The sequence below is a fragment of the Hyla sarda genome, chromosome 3 (assembly GCF_029499605.1).
Source record: "Hyla sarda isolate aHylSar1 chromosome 3, aHylSar1.hap1, whole genome shotgun sequence".
Lineage (NCBI taxonomy): Eukaryota > Metazoa > Chordata > Amphibia > Anura > Hylidae > Hyla > Hyla sarda.
In genome coordinates, this window is record NC_079191.1 from 245,081,261 (window position 1) to 245,105,919 (window position 24,659).

General features: G+C 39.1%; 1 protein-coding gene across 1 annotated transcript in view; it reads right to left on the reverse strand.

Moving 5' to 3' along the window:
• The window catches only part of FRK (fyn related Src family tyrosine kinase), a 154,549-nt gene that overhangs the window by 64,491 nt on the left and 65,399 nt on the right, over positions 1 to 24,659 (reverse strand). Inside the window, exon 3 of the mRNA XM_056566367.1 lies at positions 3,917 to 4,038. Coding sequence (XP_056422342.1) covers positions 3,917 to 4,038 — 122 coding nt within the window. The remainder of the gene's footprint in view (positions 1 to 3,916; positions 4,039 to 24,659) is intronic.

The window sequence follows — 24,659 nt, forward strand, 5'->3', positions numbered from 1 at the left end:
GGTGCTCTTCAATTTTAGGAGCTTCCAAAAACATCTTATTTTGTGTAGGAGACACCCGCTCAGCCAATTAGTCACTGATTTGGGTCATCACTGGGGATAGTGATTGGCTGAGCAGGTATTTCCTGCACTAATTAAATGTCATAAGAAGCAGAAAAAAATGGAAACCACTAGGGGTCAGGCACCATTAAAACTGCTGAGGTGGGGGATTGGGCAGGTAAGTATGTAAAGGCTTTCATTATTATTGAATGGAAGTCATGGTGCTAGTGAGAACATAGCCTCAATGCCCACTGCACTCCTATGATTAAAGAGTACCTGTCACCGAATTAAACTTTTAATAAAGTGTTCCTTATGTAATTATAAGACACTTTGCTATTTACTTGCTGTTAAAATTCTTTTCCTTTATATGTTTTTAATGTGATTAAAAAATGGCCACTAAGTGGCTTTATTCTGTTCCCTGCGCAAGTCAAACAGTTAGTTTGGTCTCCTCCTGGCCTGGAAGTGCATGCGAGGCATGGTGAGGCACAGCTCTTCCTGGAATCAGTGCTGCCACGCCTGCTGGGGAACACGCACTTTCTGCTGCCGGAAGCTCACACAATGTAAGCAAGGGTAAAGGTGTGAAACAGAGCTTTTTAAAGCTCAGAACATTTTTTAGGGGCAGGAAGGGTGTTCGGAGTAGCTAGAGAATATAATCTGAGTTAGTTTAGAAAATATGGTTTGATGACAGGTACTCTTTAAGTGCCGGCAATCTCTGTATCAGCTTGCGCTCTATGAGAAAGGGTTGCAGATCCAGTTAAAAGACTGGAACTACGGATAAACAAAACACTAAGTAAAGAAAACAACATAAGGACAGAGTATGCAAATTATGTTGCTGTATCAGTTTCTCTACACATGTTCTGGCAATTTATTACATTAATAAATTAATTCTTGCGAAAGCTTAACATTCCATTCCAGCTGCACACAATCTGAGAAAAATTGAATTACTCAAATGAAGCTTCTATCTAATAAATTATTCCTCATATTTTCAGTTTTAGTCTACAGATGCATATTGTTATTAGTAGCAGACTGTTGAGACAGTCGGTAGTATATCTTCATTGATTTTGCCAGTTTGCAATTTACGGCTGTTAATTAGTAAGGTAAACTGGCGACTTAGTGCAGCTCCAGAATAGATTTGTTTAATCGCTTTTTAAACTGCTTTTACCAAACAACAGAAGATTTATGACATTTCAGGTCAAGAGAAAAACACAAATGACCATTCTATTTATTTAATTTTTTTATCCTACATTCATAAAAAAAATTGTGAATCCCAAGGGTTAAACTTTGACACAGTAGGTGTTTATACCAAATTGTTCCACACAAAGCCTTATCCAGCCATATTTCAGTATGGGGTGCATATACATAGATTAGGATAAAACCTTAACAGTCAATCATACTTAGAAGAAGAAATGTTGCACATATTTATTTCTGAATCATAGGGCCAAAAGAAGCGTCATAGCATGTGAAACAGCCTGTAACCTCCATCACGCTCCTGCACCTCCCTTACCTTTCCTGCCATCTCAGCAGAGTTTGTGTACAATTGTACCTACATCAGGTGTCTCAAACTCAAATTATTTAGGGGCCACTGGAGGTAGAGGCTGGGTGAAGCTGGGCCGCACATATAATGCCCCCATCATGCACCCCTCACGTATAATGCCCTCATCATGCGCCCCTCACATATAATGCCTCCATCATGCGCCCCTCACATATAATGCCCCCATCACGCACCTGTCACATATAATGCCCCCATCATGTGCCCCTCACATATAATGCCCCTATCATGTGCCCCTCACATATAATGTCCCATCATGTGCCCCTCAAATTTAATGCCCCCATCATGCACCCCTCACATATGTCACGATTCGGCTGGCTGGAGGTGGATCCTCTGTGCCAGAGAGGGATTGGCGTGGACCGTGTCGGTGGACCGGTTCTAAGTTGCTACTGGTATTCACCAGAGCCCGCCGCAAAGCGGGATGGTCTTGCAGCGGCGGTAGCAACCAGGTCGTATCCACCGGCAACGGCTCAACCTCTCTGACTGCTGAGATAAGCGCGGTACAAGGGAGTAGACAAGAGCAAGGTCGGACGTAGCAGAAGGTCAGGGCAGGCAGCAAGGATCGTAGTCAGGGGCAACGGCAGGAGGTCTGGAACACAGGCTAGGAACACACAAGGAAACGCTTTCACTGGCACAATGGCAACAAGATCCGGCGAGGGAGTGCAGGGGAAGTGAGGTATAAGTAGGGAAGTGCACAGGTGAAGGTACTGATGAAAACCTGATGCGCCAATCAGTGGTGCACCGACCCTTTAAATCGCAAAGACCCGGCGCGCGCGCCCTCAGGAGAGGGCTGCGCGCACCGGGACAGCACAGACGGGGAACGAGTCTGGTAAGGGAATCAAGATGCGCATCCCGGCTGGGAACATTAACGCAGCGCACCCGGTCGGCAGGTCTGACCGGGGCGCTGTGAATTAGAGAACACTGTGAGCGCTCCGGGGAGGAGCGGGGACCCAGAGCGCTCGGCGTAACAACATATTATACCCCATCATGCCCCCAGACAGGCCCCCAGATAGATATAACCTCCATCAGGTGGAGCTCCCCAGTAGGTACACAGGCCCCCAGATAGATATGATCCCCATCACTGATGGGGGTAATATCTATCTGGGGACCTGTCTACCTACTAGGGAGCCCTACCTGATGATCAGGTAGGGGTTCCTAATAGGTGTAAAGGCCCCAGATAGATATTACCCTTGGCAGGTAGGGCTTCTATTTGAACAATTATGCCCCCTAAGAAGATAGGTTAGCCCCTGGTGATAAGCAGGTCCTCCCTTATTAGGCACGTAATTAGGTAAGTCAAGTTTCACAGCTACAGTACTTACATCTCCCTGCTGCAGCCTAAAACGAGCCTTCTTTGCGAGGATGCACGCATTAGGTGACGTCATCCCATGTGCTGCGCAGGACGTCAGCATCTCGGCACCCTGCGCAGTGGATGATGTCACCAATCGCATGCATCCCTCCATGAAGGCTCGTTATAGGCTGCCGCAGGGAGATATAGGTATAGTAGCAGTGTGTGCCAACGTGTGTGAAGTCTTCCGGAATTTAACAATGCTTGCCCGAAGCGGGGCTAAATGCCTGAAGAAAATTTTGTTCCGCAGGCTGGGAGTTTGAGCCCCCTGATCTACATGATTCAGAAATAAATATTCGGAACTGAATGAACAGATCAGTTGGTGAGTGCAACTTTTCTTCTTCTTTGTATGATTGACAAAGAAAATTACTTGGAACAAAATATTAAATGCTATTAATGAACTAGTCCATACTTTAGGCAATTTCTAGGTCATAAGAATTTGACCGGTGAACTAGAAAAACAGAGCTATGTGCATTTTGGGTGGAAGTAAACAATGTGGTTACGGCATCTGGTAACCACATGTAGTAGCCTTTAGTTGCCGGGAAACTGGTTCCCCTACTTGACAATGACTCATGATAAATACAGATAAGTACATTTGGTATAAAGTGCAAGGCTACCACATGTGGTAACCGCATGTGATACCCACATTATATAGGAGCTAAACAATCTATTAGATCATATAGCCTGCAACCCTGCCTAGATGCATTTGCATGCCACATGGCATAGCATCAGAACATAAAAAGGAACATAAGGAATGGTGGTGTCCTGGTATAGTGCATTTAGGGCAGATATGTGGCTACCTACAGAAGTGTTGGATATTGTTGGGGGTGCAAGGAGCCCCCAACAGGTTATAATGTACATAGTCAATATTATTACTGCACAAAGCTTTATTTTATCTCATAGCACTCTAAACTGAACACCCTTCTATTTGATGCAGGTATGTTATCTACACAGCTCTGCCTAAAATATTAAAGTGATGTACATACCAGAAAGAGAATAATCCCCTTTTTGGCTCTCACTTTCCCGAATAAGAAAAGCCCCAGCACGATTGTCTGGCAGGATCAGCTGCTTTTCTGCCTCTGAACGCTTGATGTCACAGAAGAACCACCTGCAAAAAGCAAAAATACTGAGTAAAAAGGCTTAAACCTCTGAAACATCTTTTGTATCTTACTCTAGATTTCTTACAATTGACATATTGTACCTTCTTCTGTAAATTATAAAAATATTAGCACCGAGGAGTCCCGTGACCATATAAATTCATAAGACTGCAAGCACAGAGCATTTATAACGGTCATGGAATTCCTTGTAATACATACTGTACATCACCTGCTGCAGAACTGAAGAATAAGACTTATTTTATTTTTATTTTCTGTATATGTATTTGTTGTTCTTTGTTTTGGAATTTTTTTGAAAAATAAACAGTTATTTAAAAAAAGACTGGTGATTTCTACCTTGCTGCCACTAAGCATTTAAGATGGAACTGTGAGTTGCACAATGTAGTTGTTCTTATTTTGAAGAAAGAGCACTACATTCCAGTCAAGAGTAGTTATTCGTTTCTACATAGAGCCACTCGTCTCAGTTTAAAAGTCAGGTTTTGACATCAGAATGTTTATATTATTTAAAGACGTGTCAGTGAAAAATTTCCACTGATGTGTTTTATTGTTTTATATTGTATAGGTTTATAGTTTTTATCCTTATTATCTAAATGCATCCCTATACTTTAAAACAATGTTGAGGGTAGTAGTCCCTGATAGGTCCCTTGAGGGAGTGGTGCAAACCATAGTCCCTCTGTGAACGTTTATAAAGAAAGCTGTCCCTCTTACACTGTTACCTCAGGAACAAGACTTTTGATAGATAAGGTTTCGATAAAGGACTGTAAACTTTACTCAACTCCTGATGCTGTACAAAACAGTACAGACACCCCTTTCACACTGCCGCAGAGCGTCTAACGGCCGTTAGGCTCTTTTTTTTTTCTATGCCTTTAACGTCCATTCTCCGGATGGGGCACCACTGGCAACAACAGGGCCTAACAGATACCATTTACTATTATGAGATCTGTCGGGCGCTGTTGTTTTTTAATGGGAGTAGCAGGAGAAAAAGACGTTGCATGACTTATTTTTTCTCCCGCTATTCTCCCGTTTCCTTGATGCGCATTGCACTACCGTGTACAAACAGCAGTGTGAAGGAAGCCTTAGTTTCAGGAAAGCAGAATTCTAGACACCATCCCTTTGAGATGGTGTGAAGTTTGCAGACTATGATTTTAGCAGATATTTTTCTTTGGTGCTTTTGCACTTGTCCTTGTATATGTCTACTGTAGACTCTCAGATGAACTAGCTTTGTAGCATTATTTCTTGTGCTAACTGAACATGGGGGGGGGGGGGTGAATGTGCTTCCTTAAAACCTGTACCAGGAAAAAGTCTGTAAAGCAACAGAAAAATAATTAAGATCATTCATCATTTAGAAATATTTTTCTGCTACTCTCACGCTTATTGTAACAAAAGGAGGTTTTATATGTATTTTTTTTTAAACTTAGTGAGAGACTGTTTTATAAAAACTTTCATAACTCTTCTTAAAGGGGTACTCCAGCGTTTAAAAACAAAAATCCACAGGTAAGGGGATAGTGCCTGATCGTGGGGAGGCTGACCTCTGGGACCCCCCGCAATCCACCGGATTGTGGCTGAATCTACCTGCTGCATGGAGCGCAGGTTAGGTATGTACCCCATGCATTCTTTAGCTCTCATGCATCCTGGCCCCTCTCTCCATGCAGCTGTGAGATTTGGGGCCCTGTTCTGGAGATTGTGGGTTTCCCAAAAGTTGGACCTCCTGCATTTAGACGCCTATGCCCTTTCCTGTGGATGGGGTATACATTTTTAAACATTGGAGTACCCCTTTAAATAGACAACTAATCACCATGACTCTATTTTGAGGAACAACTTGTTCAATATGTCTGTAAATCAATACTTTGCCTACTTTCTATTTTTATTTTAATTATGTGGAGAGTGCTATAATGTTCCTTTCAGGACATAACAATGTTATTTACCTAAAGTTCAGTATGCTAAACAAATAAAAAGCTAAATGGTATAAGATATAAGAGTAGATGCCACTTGGATGATGAAGGATGCTGTACCATAAATCCTTACTGTGTTTGAGGGTAAGGGTTAACCACCAGCCTAAAGCAAAGTTTCCACTTGTTTTTTTCCTGGCAGTTTTTGGAAAACTGCCACTGCAGCTTTTGATCCAAAGCCAGAAGTGTATTCAAAAGGAACAGGAAATATAAAGGAAGGACTTACACTTCTCATCCCTTATGGATCCACTTCTGACTTTGGCTCAAAAACTGCAGTGGCAGATATCCAAAAACTGCCAGAAAATAAACCAAGTGGAAACTTAACCTAAATGGTGTACCAGGAGGAGAGAACCCTTAGAGTACAGACCATTCAGGCTCAGAAAGAGAGGAAAGCACATAAAAAGGAGGTTTGCTTGGGAAAATCATATAGGATGTGTACAATTAAAAAGAGTTAAAGGGGTACTCCGGTGGAATTATTATTATTTTTAAATCAATTAGTGCCAGAAAGTTAAACAGATTTGTAAACCTTAATCCTTTAAGTACTTATTAGCTGCTGTTTAATACAGAGGAAGTTCATTTATTTTTTAATTTATTTTCTGTCTGTCCACAGTGCTCTCTGCTGACACCTCTGTTCATTTCAGGAACTGCCCAGAACAGGAGAGGTTTGCTATGGGAAATTGTTACTGCTCTGGGCAGTTCCTGACATGAACAGAAGTGTCAACAGAGATCACCGTGGACAGGCAGAAAAGAAATTCAAAAATAAATGAACTTCCTCTGTATTAAACAGCAACTGATAAGTACTGGAAGGATTAAGATTTTTAAATAAAAGTAATTCACAAATCTGTTTAACTTTCCGGCACCAGTTGATTTTTAAAAAATTTTTCCCACCGGAGTAACCCTTTAACATCATCTGTAAGCGGACATCTAACCCACTCAGAAAATTACTGATATGCTTTCCCGGGGGAAGGCCTCCACAGACCATAAACATTTTTTGGGCACATCAGAAGAGTTCAGGCCATATGTCTTTCTAAAAAAAAAACTAAGGCTAAATCGATGAAACAGCCAGAGAAGAAAACTGAGAATGGCAAACCAGAAAAGCCAGTGCCCCAGCTAAACTGAACTGGACAAAATGTCACTGACGTGAAAAACTCTGTTGTTCTTCAATACGCCCCTGCCTTTGGCTTGTGCCGACTCCTTCACAGCACCCGGTGAAGTTTGATGTCATTGATATGAAGGAAATTTAAACTTGTTTCTTTGTTGAACAAGACTGGTGAGTGCTGAAAGTTCTTTTGTTCGAAATAAAAAAAAATGTCAGACTTTGCCTGTTCCCATAACAACCTTATCGATAAAACTGAGATGATGGATGGTAAAATGGTAAGGTTCTTTAGCTAAGGTATAATGTATTATCTGACCACTGTTGTGGCCGACACATAGCATATTTACTGTTGATTTTTTTTACCATCTTAATTATGTGTGGAAAATTTGCAACAGTTACAGTAAAACGGTGTGTGTGTATAGTGGATTTTCCTCACTGACTTCAATGGGGGAGTCATAATCTGCATATTTAAAGCGTACCTGTCAGATCCAACAAATTTTTTTTTATATATTTTTTTTTAATATATCACTCAGTACCTAATCCTGACCATGTGCATCTAATATTTATGTGTCTTGCACCTTTATTTATTTTTGTATTACACTTTTCATTTAGCTCACTAGTCTGAATTCCTCCCAAAGGGAGGGGGCGTGGCCTCACTGTGCAGGTCTCCACCTCCTCCCTCAGTATGCTGTCTGCTCACATCTACCCTGGCATTAGCAAAACTACAACTCCCAGCATGTCTTCACTGACAGTAGCGGGACACAAGCTGACAGTGGGAGGATTTTTCCTCCAGCTGTGAGCCCTGCACTCACAGCTGTCAATCAAGGAAGTGTGTCCATGATATAGGTGATGATGCTTGGACACAGCAGGACTAGTATGTGTTCCAAGCAGGCAGGGGGGGGGCAGTTGTTTGACTGGCTTCTTCAGTATGAAATTCTGAAAATTTTCTAATGAAAGCAATTAAATAACCTAATGGTTTTGCATGCTTTACAACATATGAAAAGTTTTTGTATCTGACAGTGCCCATTTAAAGCAGAAAATCCACAACAAATCTGCACCATAATCCAGACAGTGTAGATTTTCTGCTGTGGATTTTGGTGTGAAAAATAAATGCTGTAGAATTTTAAGTTGTGGATCACCTGTAGCATTTCCACTAGGTCTCCAAGGCAGTATTATTTGGTCAGTGTGTGAAGGCATTATTCAGTTATTGCATGGTGGTGTTGTGTGATCACTCTATGGAAGTATTATTCTGTCACTCCAGTGTAGAACTAAGGGGGAAATTTATCATTCAATATAGATGTTTTTCCCGCTATATTGCGCTAACCCAGATTTCTAGGTGCAAAAGTACGCATACCGAAAACACACGTACTTAACCTCTCTACCCTGCGCAAAACAAACGTGCACAGCCGCTCGGAAATCATTATCTAAGGTAGACACAGATGATAAATTACACACTGCTAAGCAAAAAGTTAGAAGGAAAAAAGACCGGTAAAAAAAGAGTAGGGTACACTTTTAATGATAAATGTCTCCCTAAATATTCACTGCATGAAAGGGGCACCTTTAAAAGAAACTAGACACTTGTGATTTAAATATATATTATTGTATTTTAATATATTTTTTAAGCAAAAATGTACATGTGCTTCAGCTTTACAAGCACCTTAAATCCTTCTCTATGAGCCAGATTACTCACTAAATGGCCAAAATGTCATACTATATTTTCCTGCAGATTTTCTATAGGGGAAGTTTCTGGCTGGTCACAACTTTCCCAGAACCATTTGCTGTACTTTGGGGGAAGGGGTTCTCTGAGCCAGACCTGTAGAAAATGGATAATTGCCTAAAACTAGTTGAGATAACTTCTAAATAGTTGGAATCAGTATAACATGATCAATTATTAACTGGTGAACATTTGCTGCACACATATATTTATATAGACTACAGGGGGGGGGATTTATGAAGCCTTTTACTCAGGTTATCCTGGGTAAATTTGTCATTTTATTTTGGCTCAATGCAATTTTGCAACTTTTCATTTACGTGCCTTTTTTTTTTTTTTTTTTTTTGCTGTGGTAGACATGCTTTAAGTTGACTTTTTGCAGTGGTCAGGGATTTATGAAACTGCAACTTTAAAAAAAAGGTTGCATACTTTGGCAAAAAGCACCCAAAAGAGAGCTAATCACCACCAAATAAACAAGAGCTTACAAACTAACTGTTGACAGCGTTATTAAAAAGTCGCATAGAAACAGCATGGAATACTGATGTAAGAAATGTGATCAGCACCAGATTTATCACATGTCCTACACCATGTAATAAATTTGGTGCTGGTACACAGTTTCCACTACATAAATGAATGGAGTAAAAAGACGTTCACCTACCCCACTTTTCCTAAATACCCCCCTACATCCATGGCCTTGCATCTTTTAAGCTTGTTCTGGCTTGAATACACAGGTAAAGTTAATGTAGGTACTATTATGTTTAAACAAATGAATGAATTACTTGAGTCATTCATGAATAATTGAGCTAACAAGCTAAATATTTTCAAAACATGGAGACGATTCATCAGGTTTTATTATTTGAGACAATATATTATTTGGTGTATTCATCAGATTATTCATTCTAAATAAGCCATGGGAAGACAAAATCCCTTATTGATCAAAGACTGATGTATTGTTCCTCGCTGTATTATAGTGAAGTAAAGCAGAATGAATATTTTTCTTGTCCCTTTTTTGTACTACATACCAAAGGAAGAGCCATTTTTAGAAGCAGACAAGCAGGTTTTAAAGAAGCATTCATGCACTAATATTTTAAAGGAGTAAAACAATGCCGTGTCTGTGTATAACAGGTAAAGCTTTGTGTGTTATTTTACTCTAAATTGTATGCTATTTACTCAGCTGATCTATTTGATCATAAAAAGAGTTTAGTAAAGCAATACATGCTCGCTCTTAATTTACTTATATATTTACTATGTTAGACATTTATTGTTATAGACAACTTATAGTTGCTCTTTCCAACCCCTATAGGCCTGCTATGCCATCTTTTGGGGAACCATTTATTAGCAATTTGTAGTGTTGAGCAGCATAGGCCAAATTCGACTTCACGATATTTCGCGAATATATGGACGAATATTCGTCATATATTCGCTAAATTCGCATATTCGTAATATTCGCGTTATATTTTCGCATATGCAAAAATTTGCATATGCGAAAATTAGCATATGCTAATTTTTCCATATGTGAAAATTCGCACGCCAGTCTCACACAGTAGTATTAGAGCCTTCTTTAGACCACACAAGCTGGAAGCAGAGAGGGATGATCACTGTGATATGTACTGTGAAAAAAAAAAACAATATTCGTAATTATGAATATATAGTGCTATATTCGTGAATATTCGCAAATTCGCGAATATGCGATATTCGCAAATAAAATTTGCATAGCGAATATTCGCGAGCAACACTAGGAATTTGTATAAAAAGCAAGTTCCCTAAACATATTCTAGTATTAAAGGCTCATACCTCCTGACGAAGCCTTCTGAGCACAAAAGGTAAGTTGGGGTACATATGAGGTAGGTCTCATGCATTGTACATGGCAGGTATATTTGTTTCACTTTCCTTTTTTTTACTCCCTTGAGTTTATTCTTTCTACTCATGTAGGCATTTTGCATTACCACTATCCTTATTTAGTGTTGTGTCCATCTCTTCATTTTAGTTGCAGTATTTGTGTAATCTTCAGAATCATTTGAGACATATGACTCTTTTTTCATTTAATATACCTGTATGCCTACAGTTTATTTGGTATACAGCCACATCTTCATCTATGAGTCTAGTTCTGTGCCCTGTATATACTTGATTTTTAATGTGATTTATATACAGTATTTTTACTATATTATTCTTTGTGTTTTTTGTTTTTTTTGGGGGGGGGGGGGGGGGGGTTGGATCTGACGAAGAGGTGGTCTCCGCCCCTCGAAACGCGTTATCCCTTGTAATTACCTGCATGAATAAATATGAATGAACTGACCTGTGATTGGTCTGCTGTCATCGTGAATTTTAATTCAGGTCTGACTCCAAAGTTTCATGTGAATAGACATACCGATCTTCAAAGTGCAACATGTATGCATTTGCATAAGGAGGGGCCACATTAGCCCCCATCGCCAATCCCCTGCATTGTAAGTAGTACACATCCTCAAATAAAGAAAATAATTTCTAGCATGTCCAGAATAAACTTTTTTTGTAGATCATTTTAATCACTTTTATCTAAAAACCATTTTGTAGCATCATACCCCCTATCATGTTCTATCGCAGTATATAAACTTACTACGTTGATAGTCACTAACCAAGTTTCCGCCGTTACATTCTCAATTTTTTACAGAGTTTCCAGAAAATTCCCTGTGTCTAATAAAAAAGTACGTGTGGATTTTATCAAAAGTGTTAGGGCTTTTTCTAAAACAATTGATAGGGGGACAGTACTGAATCCATTGAGGAGACAATGGGGCAACCCGGGGGATTGGTGAGACTCTTATGTATGTTAGGCAAGACATAGAATACAGGTGTTACTGGCTTTGAATACTATTAAGCAAATTTCCGCCCAATCTTAGGTACGTATCTGTATCTGACAGCTGCTGCATCACTTCTTTCTTGTATGGAGTTGTGTCCATAATAATCATGGAGCTACCTTCACCCAATAACACCTGTATTCTATATCTTGCCTAAGATACATGAGAGTCTCACCGATCCCACGGGTCACCCCATTGTCTCCTCAATGAATTCAGAACTGTCCTCCCTATCCATTGTTTTAGAAAAAGCCCTAATACCTTTGATAAAATCCACACCAGCTTTTTTATTAGACACAGGGGATTTTCTGGAAATTCGGTCAAAAGTTGAAAATGTAACGGAGGAAACTTGGTTAGTGACTATCGACGTAGTAAGTTTATATACTGCGATAGAACATGATAGGGGGTATGATGCTACAAAATGGATTTTAGATAAAAGTGATTATAATGATCTACAAAAAACCTTTTTTCTGGACATGCTAGAAATTGTTTTGAAAGAGAATAATTTTTTTATTTGAGGATGTGTACTACTTACAATGCAGGGGATCAGCGATGGGGGCGAACATGGCCCCTCCTTATGCAAATGCATACATGTCGCACTTTGAGGACCGGTATGTCTATTCACATGAAAATTTTAAAAAACATGCCAAAATGTGGCGTAGATTTATAGACGACATCGTATGCATTTGGGAGGGGCCACGCTCATCATTAGATGAATTCTTTAACTTCATTAATGGAGTCAGACCTGAATTAAAATTCAAAGGAGACCAATCACAGGTCAGTTTTTTGGATACTATGATCCATAAAGATGGGAGAGGTGGCCTATATACGGATTTATATAGAAAACCGATGGATAAAAATAGCTTGCTTCACTACACCAGTGCTCACCCACCAGCAATTAAAAGATCAATTCCCATATCCCAAAAAAAAGAGGATAGAAAGAATAGTGACAGATTCAACACAGAGAGAAGTGAGACTAAAAGAACTTGAGGAAAAGTTTTTAGAAAGAGGTTATCCTAAGCGAGTATTAAAGGGGTACTCTGGTGGAAAACTTTTTTTAATCAACTGGTGCCAGAAAGTTAAACAGATTTGTAAATTACTTCTATTAAAAAACCTTAATCCTTCCAGTACTTATTAGCTGCTGAATACTGTAGAGGAAATTATTTTCTTTTTGGAACACAGAGCTCACTGCTGACATCACGAGCACAGTGCTCTCTGCTGACATTTCTGTCCATTTTAGGAACTGTCCAGAGCAGCATATGTTTGCTATGGGGATTTTCTCCTACTCTGGACAGTTCTTAAAATGGACAGAGATGTCAGCAGAGAGCACTGTGCTCGTGATGTCAGCAGAGAGCACTGTGTTCCAAAAAGAAAAGAATTTCCTCTGTAGTATTCAGCAGCTAATAAGTACTGGAAGGATTAAGATTTTTTGATAGAAGTAATTTACAAATCTGTTTAACTTACTGGCACCAGTTGATTTAAAAAAAAAAAAAAAAAAGTTTTCCACCGTAGCACCCCTTTAAATCCCCCACCTCGTGAGAGAAAGACTCGTAATAAAGAAGCCAAAATAATCCCCTTCATTAGGACCTATCATCCCTTGGTACCTAAAATAGACGGAATAATTAGAAGCTATTTGCACAATCTCGAAAAATCATACCCACGGATAGATGAGTTTAAATCACCCCCACTCACATGCAATAAACGTCCGAGTTACATCAAGGACTCACTAATAAGAGCAGATATAGGAGGCAAACAAAAAAGCAAACAAAGTTTACTTGGTACAAAATGCATGGGCACATTTTCATGTCTGAACTGTGCCCAATGCAGCAATGTCATCAGAGGTGATCAGATCACACATCCCCATACCGGCAAGAAATTTCCTTTTAATAAAAATATTTTACTTGTCAATCACGGAACTTAGTGTATCTTATCAAATGTCCGTATGGTCTCCTATATGTTGGGGAGTCCACCCAGCATGTAGGAGAGCGCATTAACCAACATAAGTCAAGCATACAATGCCGAAACCTATTACTTCCCATTCCAGCACACGTTAAGGACAAGGATCACTCCATAGCGCAGTTACAATATCAGGTTATAGGTGAAATAGCACCACTACAAAGGGGATATTAAGAAACTGCTTATACGTAAAGAGGCACTGTGGATTTCCAACCTGGGGACCCTGGAACCGCACAGCCTTAACTGCGAATAAGAGCTGTCACAGTTATTGACTTAAATATGATTTGCTTTTGGGTTAACAGTATCTCACCTTTATTTTCTACAGAGGGTGAATTGAAAGATTACTCCAAGAAGACTCCACATGGAATGATACAAGTACTTACTGTGATTTATGTTTCCACATATGTGTTTCCCATTAATTAATCAGTTGATTCAGTTTTCCATGCTCACTCACATATGAGTACAAATTACCACTTAAGGGTAGTGCCACATGTAGAACATTCTCAGTGGGTTTCCTGAAATTTCACTTGCAGATTGTTCACGTTTTGAAATGCAATTGAGAGAAATTGGATGGGACAAGCATAACTGTGGCTCTTTGATGCACCCCTGACTCACACAGCAGGCTGATTGAAAAGCCAGGAGCCTGTACAGAGCCCTGCTTGTCCCGTCCACACTTTCTGTATTTTGTTTTTGCATAGAGACATGCAGACAACAGCTGCTTTCAACCCAAAATATACTTATTTTGTTAAACAGTGCATATTACAAACATACATATAATGTTAACATCTACATTATGTAAACATATTTTGCAAATGAAAGGTACACTTTAAGGTCAATGCTTGTATTAGGCATATGCCTGTCTAAAAGGACCTCAAGTCAGATTTCGGTAGAGGCAAAAAAAAAAAAAAAAAAACATAGGTGTTACATAAAAGAAAAGAGGAAATCCACAATTTTCTCATAAATTCCAGACATACACTAAAACACAGTAGAGGAAGTTAGTAAAAATAAATACTGTATGCAAATTTAGTTTTTGAAGATTTTCAGTAAATATATAGAAATACGCAAACCAGTAAGTCAATATTGTTTATATAATGCACTTATATAATGGCATTACCCTTTCAATATCTATTTGTCCCTCCCTTCTAGTGTCTAAAGTTAACTAAAGAGCAGAAGGCAAAAGTAGATTATACCAGGTTTGTTTGTATTTCCTAACCATCGAGACAAATATGTCTTCACATGCAATGTATGCACAACAGTAGAACTGTCTGAAAAATGTATTCATTATTTTAGATTTTTAGATTTGTCAGCGCAATAACTAATTCTTTTAAGAATAATCATACTTGATCAGCAATGGCACACAAAGGGGGTTCCTCTCCGATATACAATGGTCCAGATTTATCAATCTGTTTAAAACCAAAACTGATTTGCCCACAGCAAGCAATCATAACTTAGCTTTAATTTTACAGAGCTCCTTAAGATATGAAAGCTGAGCTGTGATTGGTCACTTTGGGCAAAAATCAAACAATATTGGTTTTAGACAGATTTCTAAATCTGGGTCACTGTGTGTTAACTCCTCAATATTTTCAATATCTCTGATTACTGTAAGGCTGGGTTCACACTACGTTTTTGCCATACTGTTTTTAATCCGTTTTTCTAAAGAAAATCGTATGGCAAAAAAACGGATGGAACAGTATGGAAAAAAGTAAACCGTATGCGTTTTTAAACAACATACTGTTTTTAAAAGTGCATACAGTTCCGTCAGTTTTTATAGAAAAAAACCCATAAGTTTTTGAAAATTTTGTCCATTTTTAATGGGAGGGGTCTTGTGTGGGGACTTTAGGATTCAAATGCGCATGTGCAAAGTAAAAACGTATACGTTTTTCCCGTATGGAACCGTATACATGTGCTTTTCCCATTGACGTCCATGTTAAAAAAAATGTATGCGGTTGCAGTACGGTTTTTAAACAGGAGTCAAAACCGTGGTTGACCACAATTTTGTCTCCGGTTTAAAAACCATACTGCAACTGCATACGTTTTTTTTAACATGGACGTCAATAGGAAAAGCACATGTATACGGTTCCATACGGGAAAAACGTATACGTTTTTACTTTGCACATGCGCATTTGAATCCTAATGTCCCCACCCAAGACCCCTCCCATTAAAAATTTTGCGCCACCAATTGTACTTTGTATTGACATCAATTAGTTCACCACAAAATCTACGGGCAAACCCCAAAAATGTATTTGTGGGGTGAGATTGAAACAAAAAACACTAATGTATAAATTTCGGGGGCTTCCGTTTCTACACAGTAAACTTTTCGGTAAAAATGACAGACTATATTTATTCTGTAGATTCATATTATTACAACGATACCCACTGTATATAGGTTTTTTTTAATACCATTTTTTTTAATACTATTTACTACTTTTTGTACAAAATTTTGCATGCTTAAAACTGTCCTTTTTGACCCCTATAACTCTCTCATTTTTCAGTATACAGGGATGTGCGAGGGCTCATTTTTTGCACCGTGATGTGTAGTTTTTATTGGTACCATTTTTTGTTTTGATAGGACTTTTTGATATGAAGTGATGGTATGAAGTGAATAAAATATGCAATTTTGAATGTTTAGGTATTTTTTTACATTTACGTCATTGATGGTGCATTTTAGTTAACATTATATTTTAATACTGTGTACATTTACGCACGTGGCGATAGCACATATGTTTATGTTTATTTTTGTTTATATTATTTTATGGGAAAGGGGGGTGTTTCAAAGTTTTATTAGGGAATGGGTAAATTCACATTTATAAACATTTTGTTTTTATATTTTTTACAATATTTTTTTGTCCCTATAGGAGAATATTACATGTAATCCTTAGACTGCATATATTGTTCAATTCTGTGCCATAGCACAGTTTTGATCAGTGTTATCAGCACTCCATTGCTCCAGGCTTCCATGGCTACTTGTAGCACTGAAACGCCGATCGGGCAGTGAGGAGACAGGTAAGGGCCCTCCAACCGTCCTCTCAGCTGATCGGACCCCCCATAATTTCACCATCGGGGTTCCCATTAACCCAACTGATCAGCTGAGGTTATTTCTTTTTACATTTTAGACTCCGCAATCGACTTTGATTGCAGCATCTAAGGAGTTAATGCAGGATATCACCATGCACTGTAATGTTTGCCATTAGCCACTGGTCCCAGCTTCTGATAGCATCCTGCTATGACCTGTTATAGAAGGGGAGCAGACACAGAGATAGCATTTATGCCCTGTGTCCTTAAGGGGTTAAAGGGCATCAGCTGTTATCTGAGGGGCAATCAGGAAGTAAATGTTCAATCACAGGGAAGTCAGTAGGTTGTCTGTGTAATACATTACAGGAAAGGTCCTCCAGAGAGAGAGGATGGGTTCACACTTAGTATATTGGTCAGTATAATAGGTCACCATTTATAGCCATTATCAGGAGTGAAACTTACTACAAAGGAAAGACTTTCACCTTTTTCTGTGTTTTGGGCCCACTTCTGCTTTTGGCTGTAAATACTGACCAAATAACTTCCAAAATAAGGATCAAATTCTACCCAAAATACTTTATGTGATTCAAAGACTGCCAAGAGATGAAAATCCTGGAATTGCAACACCACCTTACCTTTTATATTTGACTTAAAATGTCCTAAAGGGTATATGAAAAGGGTTTTTCTAAACTGGAAAACAACCTTTACTTTCCATTTAGCTAATGTACTTGATGCCATAACTCTCAGGAATGCAAGCAATTGTGCTTCCTCATTCTAAAGCAAAGAAAAGGATTACATAATAAGTAAATGGCAGTCACATAAAGGAGGAAGTAGGGCAAAAATCACTATGGTACTGTTCCATGAATAAGCAAAATAAGTATCAGTCACATGCAAGTAGCTGTAGACATGATCAAAAAAAATAGTTTGTGTAGCCTGCCTGGGCAACTGCCCCAGCAAGGAAATATTTTCTGTATTTTTAATTGTATTTTATGTCATGTATATATATGTAATTCTCTGGACTAGACAATACATTAAAATATCTTATATTACTTTAAAAGCTGCCTTCCTATTTCCTTCCTTTAGTTCCGTACTTAAAGGGGTACTCCGGTGAAAACCTTTTTTCTTTTAAATCAACTGGCTCTGGAAAGTTAAACAGATTTTTACATTACTTCTATTAAAAAATCTTAACCCTTCCTGTACTTATTAGCTGCTGAATACTACAGAGGAAATTATTTTCTTTTTGGAATGCTCTCTGATGACATCATGAGCACAGTTCTCTCTGCTGACGTTATTATAATAATAATAACACTTTAATTATTGTTGTCCTTAGTGGGATTTGAACCCAAGTCCCCAGCGCTAACCACTGAGCCACCATGGAAAATGCTAAAATGGAGAGAGATGTCAGAAGAGAGCTCTGTGCTTGTGATGTCATCAGTGTTCCAAAAAGAAAGGAATTTCCTCTGTAGCATTCAGCAGCTAATAAGTACTGGAAGGATTAAGATTTTTTAATAGAAGTAATTTACAAATATGTTTAACTTTCTGGCACCAGTTGATTTAAAAGAAAAAAGGTTTTCACCGGAGTACCCCTTTAATGCTAATGTACTTTTGCTGGTTAGCATGAAGTAATGGACAGATAGAAGTGAATATGACTAGAAGGGGGTTGATTTGTTGCCTTTTACCATAGAAACACATAGGTCTGTACATCTATTACAGAAACTGTTGTTGGATGTTACTTAATTCCTCATTTTAGGTGCATTTTGATGAAGACATTGGTTAATGAGTATCTGTCATGATGTATGGTGGCAGGGTATATTTAAAACTCCTGGGCAATGTTGTGGGCCAAGGCTTCCCCAAAGATGACGCAATGAGGACGCATGTGTGTGGAATTGAAGTCTCCTGATCTCGTAATCTCGTAGCAAGATTGGGGCTACGAAATTGCCTGCTGCTGGACATAATGACAGGTACTAAAAATGTACATAGACTTTAAAGGGGTTTCCGGTGTCATATTTTTTTTTAATTAAACAATCACCCCAAGATATACTTGGGGGACAAAGGACAATAGTTCTCAAGATTGGGGGGGGGATACCAGTGGCTGGATCCCACTGATAAAGATATTTATCATCTATTTCATAGATAGGCGATGGCTTTAAATTTTGGCATACAGACTCTAGAGCAGACCAAAAGCCTCCCCATATCCACACACTGATCCCCATGGTCCCCTTTCTCACATATTTCTCCCTATGCCCCCCTATATAATGCCACTATGTTGCCCCCTTTGTACTGCTCCCTAGCACCCTCCTATCTTAAACAGTACACAGAAGCATAATATATGGATTTCATAGCTAGTATAACTAGAAATAAGAAAATAGCTGAACAAAACAGACAAAATAGGTTTTAATGAAAATTTTGTATTAATTAATAATAACTCTGTATAGTCATTATTAGAAAAGCAGTAAGGAAACATCAAGGAAATAACAAGAAAAAGGGTTGGGGGAGGGGGCATGGAGTGCTTCTTTAACTTTCAATTAAACAGTACAAACAGGGCCGCCATCAGGGGGGTACAACCGCTACCCCAATAGGGGGCCTGTCCGGTTCAAGCTATTTTCTTTTTCTTCAGTGTTAGTGAGTGACTTTCGCTCACTGACCACAGGGGCCAACACATGCACTGTCTGACTGTACTCTGTATAGTCAGTCAGTAACAAACTGTCACACACCGCCATGGCCACAGCAATGGCCACCGGGAGGTATGTCCACTGCGCTTTGTATGCTGGCTCCGGCAAAGGTGATCAGCGCGCAGGGACTCGGAGCAGCGGTCTGCCGGCTGCAGGAGAGGGAAGCAGCGCAACAGAAAAGCCTGCCCTGAGGGAGAGAGCATAAGGTGTACATGTAAAAAAATAAATAAACATACTGGGGCCGGGGCAGAACTATAATATGCTGGGGCCTATAGTCCGGGGAGGCAAGAGCTGAGGCCTACAAATATATGGGGGCAACAATTAGCAGCAGAGAGGGCCTACAAGTATATGGGGGCAAGTTGCTAGTTCTTGTAGGCCTCTCTTTGTGGGACCTATAACAACTTTATGGGGGGGGGGGGGCAACTTGAACAGATGGGCTTACCGAAACTCTATGGAGCCCCAATAAAGTTTGGTTAGGCCCCTCTTTTAATAGTTACCCCCAATATAGTTTGGGTAGGTCCCTATGTTAATAGTTGCCCCCATATAGTTTGGGTAGGCCCCTCTGCTAATAGTTTCCTCCATAATGAGGGCAACTATAAACAGAGGGGCTTACCTAAACAATATGAAACAACACAACCAACTAAAATATAGCTTATATTGCATAACCCCTTAAGGATGCCGGGTGTAAATGTACACCCTGCAACCGCTTCTGCAGTTTGAAGCACACTAAGGAGCTGAGCTTGCTTCATACCGGGTGGGTCCTGGCTGCTATTAACCGCTAGGACCTATGGCTAGTGCCGGAAATTGCTGATTGGGCAGATGTCCGGCATTAACTTTTTAGACGCCGCGATCAAAGTTGATCACGGCATCTGCATGCAGTAAATTATGGAGTGCCAATAACACTGATTAATGCTGTGCTCTAGCAGGCTCCTTTGGCACAGCACTGTTCAGTATATGCAATGATATCATACTAAAAAAAATGAGAAAAAAATCTAGTTTTTTGTTAAAAAGGTATTACATGTGATAAGCCCCTTCCCTAATAAAAGTTTGAATCACCCTCCTTTCCTCTTATTTTAATAAAATTATATAAATAAAAACAAACATAAACATTAGTTGATATCGCAGCGTACGTAAATGTCCTAAGTCTAGAATTGCGTATTGCGTAATTCCGTGATAAAAAGTCCCATTAAAATAAAAATGGTACCGATAAAAATTACAGATCACGGAGCAAAAAATTAGCTCTCAAACATCCCAGTATACAGAAATAAAGTTATAGGGGTCAGAAGATGACAATTTTAAGCATACTAATTTTCATACTAAAAATCATAGGGGGAGATTTATCAAAACCTGTGCAGAGAAAAAAAAAAGTTGACCAGTTGCCCATAGCATGGGTTGCTATGGGCAAATTCACCACTCTTCCTCTACACAGGGTGATAAATCTGATAAATCTCCCACATAGTTTTTTAAAGTAGTAAAATAAAATAAAACCTATATAAGCTGGGTATCATTTTAATTGTATGGGACTACAGAATAAAGATAAGGGCCCTCATTTACTAAGAGTGGAGTGTAGGTTTCTTTGTGGGTTTTAATTCCCTACAATTTATTTTCCACAGTATTTACTAATACTACACTCCCTACATTTTCCACTTTCCCTACACTTTTTTTTTTTTACACATGCTCAGATCTGTAGGGTTTTCCTCAGCTCAAATCCACCACATTTTATGTGGAAACCTTAGTAAATATGTTGGGTTTTTGTGAAAATGTTGGGAACACACCCCTTTTCGGAGACCACGCCCCTTTCCCAGTTGCCACACCCCTTTTGGGTTTTCTTAGCAAAATGGAGAGTTAGTCGGGTTTTTTCCAATTCTGGTGCAAATTCTGGCGCAAATGCTAGCACAGACAAAATTTCTGTCGCAATGTGACAGAATCTGGCGCACTACCCGACAAAACATGTCGGGTTTGCAATAGCAAATGAGGGCCAAGATGTCATTTTTACTGAAAAGTGTACTACATAGAAACGGAAGCCCCCAAAAGTTACAAAATAGATTTTTTTTCGCCCCACAAATAATTTTCTGTTGGTTTTGCCGTAGATTTTGTGGTGAAATGATTGATGTCATTACAAAGTAGAATTGGTGGCACAAAAAACAAGCCTGTTGTAGACAATTGAAAGCATTATGGCTATTAGATTGTGAGAAGAAAAAAACGAAAGTGCAAAAATTATAAATTCCTGCATCCTCAAAGAGTAAATTACTAATAAAATTTGAATATATAAGATAAGAAAAAAATAATAGCTCGAGTAGGTCGCTTCTCATAATACAAAACAAGAAAAATTCAATAAGGCCTGCTTGCGTCTTACTTGAGAAAGCCCCAGTATAGTGGTGAAACATGTAGGAGGTTGCAGTGTTAGGTTTTAGTTAGCAGCTCCAGTTTTAGTTCACTAAATACGTTTATGGTGGAGGTGCACTGCCACACTGGCATTGATCAAGGTGCAGTACCATCATAAAATCGCTCTTGGTACCCAAGTGGAAACACCCATAATTTTATTCCTATTAACCTGGTTATTCTAGGGTCCATGATAGTCCTCATTCCTTAGGGGGCTAGTGGATCTTGGATTATATTACTGGAATAGTGTTCCTACACATGGCACCACTATATTATTCTGTTGGTCAAAAAACTGCTCTGGTGAATTTCAGTGGTAGAGTAGTGACCTACTAGAGATGTCATTTTGATTTTTTTTTCTTACATATTCACTTTTTATTGGTAATTATGCCATAAAAGGGGTATTAATGCCCAATGGGCATATGTGTTTGATTTTTGGGGCACCCTTCCTTTACTGTTGGGCAAATACCTGTTGTAGTTGGCTACTAAAACTATATGGGGACTACTAATGACAGAGAGGCCTACTAAAACTTTTTGGGGGCAACTGTTAACAAAGGAGCGAGCCTACAATAACCATGTGGGGGCACAAATGGGCCCTAAATCAGGCACTATTATTGTATGGGGCAATATGTATGGGGAGATTTTAAAGAGGTGGGCATTATTGTGCTGAAGAAAGGAGCACAATAAAAATAATTAATTACTGAATTCCTTACTGAAATCACTGATGAGGGTCTGACTCACGTTTTACTGTCTTTGTAGTTCTAAAAAGAAAAAATATATTTGGGGGTGGGTCCTAGGGAGTTGGGCAGAGTTGGAATGACCCTAGGAGATGGGGTGGGCCACAGGGGGGCAGGCCTTGAGCTGTGTAAAGGGCCCCAAAATTTCTGATGGCAGCCCTGAGTACAAAGCAGCATAAAATGTAGATTTCATAGTTTTCATAAATGGAAATAAGTAAATAGATGAACAACTTGAAAAATAGAACATTCATTCACAGTAATCTATATGATACATATATCCTATACTAATTTATGATGAATATAGACTTTACTAGTGTAGCAAGTATGGGTGTAAGTCAGAATTCTCAGGGTGTGTGACCAAGTAGGCTTATTCTGTAATGTTTACTCACTCTAATAATTGAAACTGTTACTAGACTAGGATTATTAAACTATCCATTATAATTCCAGACATTCTTGTTACATGAAAACGAATAACCACCTGAAAAAGAATCACATGCTGTTAAACAGTTTGGAGCTGGGGCTACACTAATACTTTTTGCAGCACTACTGATTGATTTTAACTATTAAGACAGCTACAGTCAACAATATTGCATACACATAAAACATAACAGTGACAATGTAGCCCTGATCATAAATAACATATAAATATCTATTAGTGCTGGTAAATAAGATAAGCCAAGGAGGTTATGCGGGTTTTGAGAGAGTTCTACAGCTAGTAGCGCTAATAGCTATGTCTAGCAATTTTGATCCCAATAATTGCCAGGCAGCACCTGGACTTGATGCTTGAAACAGTGGCAGGACCGGGTAACACCAACAATGAACCTCAAGTGCTAGCCTTGAAAGCACAATGTGTGAAAGCACCATAAAATTGATTCCTCATCCTTACACACCACTAATGATCAGCTATTTGAAGGGGCTGTCAGTCATGTGACAACTGTAGCCTTGTCAGTATTTACAAGTGCTTATACTTGCAATTGTAGTACAAGAGTATACATAAAGTGGAGGTGGTACAAGGTACTACAACATTGCTTCATTGAATAGGACATCACTAAAATAATTTGTACTGCCACTTCAAATATTATGGCCTCTTCAAGCAACAAAACATAAGAAGGTGACAACAGGCTTAGTAATGGAAGCTGTCTTATAGATGGAATCAATTACTAAGCCAGGACCTAGCGTTACCCCAAAAACAGCTAGCGATAACCCCCAATTATTACCCCAGTACCCACCGCCACAGGGGTGCTGGGAGGAGCCAATACTAACAGACCTTGAGCATCAAAAATAGTTCGCCTTGGCGGTAGCAGGCTGATGTTATTTAGGCTGGGGAGGGCAAATAACAATGATCCTTGTCCACCCTGGTAACATCAGGCTGTTGCTGCTTAGCTTATATCTGGAACAGGATTAGGAACAACCCAAAACACTACTTGTTTTGGAGGTGCTCTAACCCAGTCATTTATCACTTGCCTATCTACTGACTTCAATGGGTAGACAAATCAGCAGCAGTGCCCTCAGTCCATTGTTGTCTGCTCTGCCTGTCATTGCATAGTTGTCTCACCTCTGTTCTTCATGCTACTTGCCTTATCAAGGCTCGTCATCTTTTATTTCCCCCCTATTTCCACATGGAAGCCTCATTCCTGTCTCCTGGAAACCATAGCTTTCATAGTCATCTGTATGATTTACCAGCTCTGAAACCTGGTATCCTCAAATACCCTGTTACCATAAATCCTATATAAATACCAATCAGTGCTTATATAGTATTCTTACTTACGGCTGTTTGTTACGCCATCTGTGTAGCTCTGCCCTGGGAACAATCATGACATGTGACATCGTGACATGTGGTAGAGCACTGAGGAGCGACATGATCAGTATGTGCCACTTTTTGGTATTAATAGTTCTTAGCAAAATGGCAATTGTGCAACACTATTTACATAAAAAGAAAGTTATCCCATTAAATTTCAGTTGCCAGAGTTATGACCATTTTTCATCAACCCTGTTAAAAATCTTTGTGTTATCAGCAAAAAGAACAAGGCCTTACCATCGACATCTTCTGCAATGTCACTGATACAGACATTAACCCCTTAAGGACCACAGGTTTTTCCATTTTTGCACTTTCGTTTTCCCTCATCACTTTCTAAAAATCATAACACTTTCAATTTTGCACCTACAGACTCATATGAGGGCTTATTTTTGTGCTACCAATTGTACTTCGTAATGACATCAATCATTTTACCACAAAATTTATGGCGAACCCAGAAAAAAAAATATTTATGGGGCAAA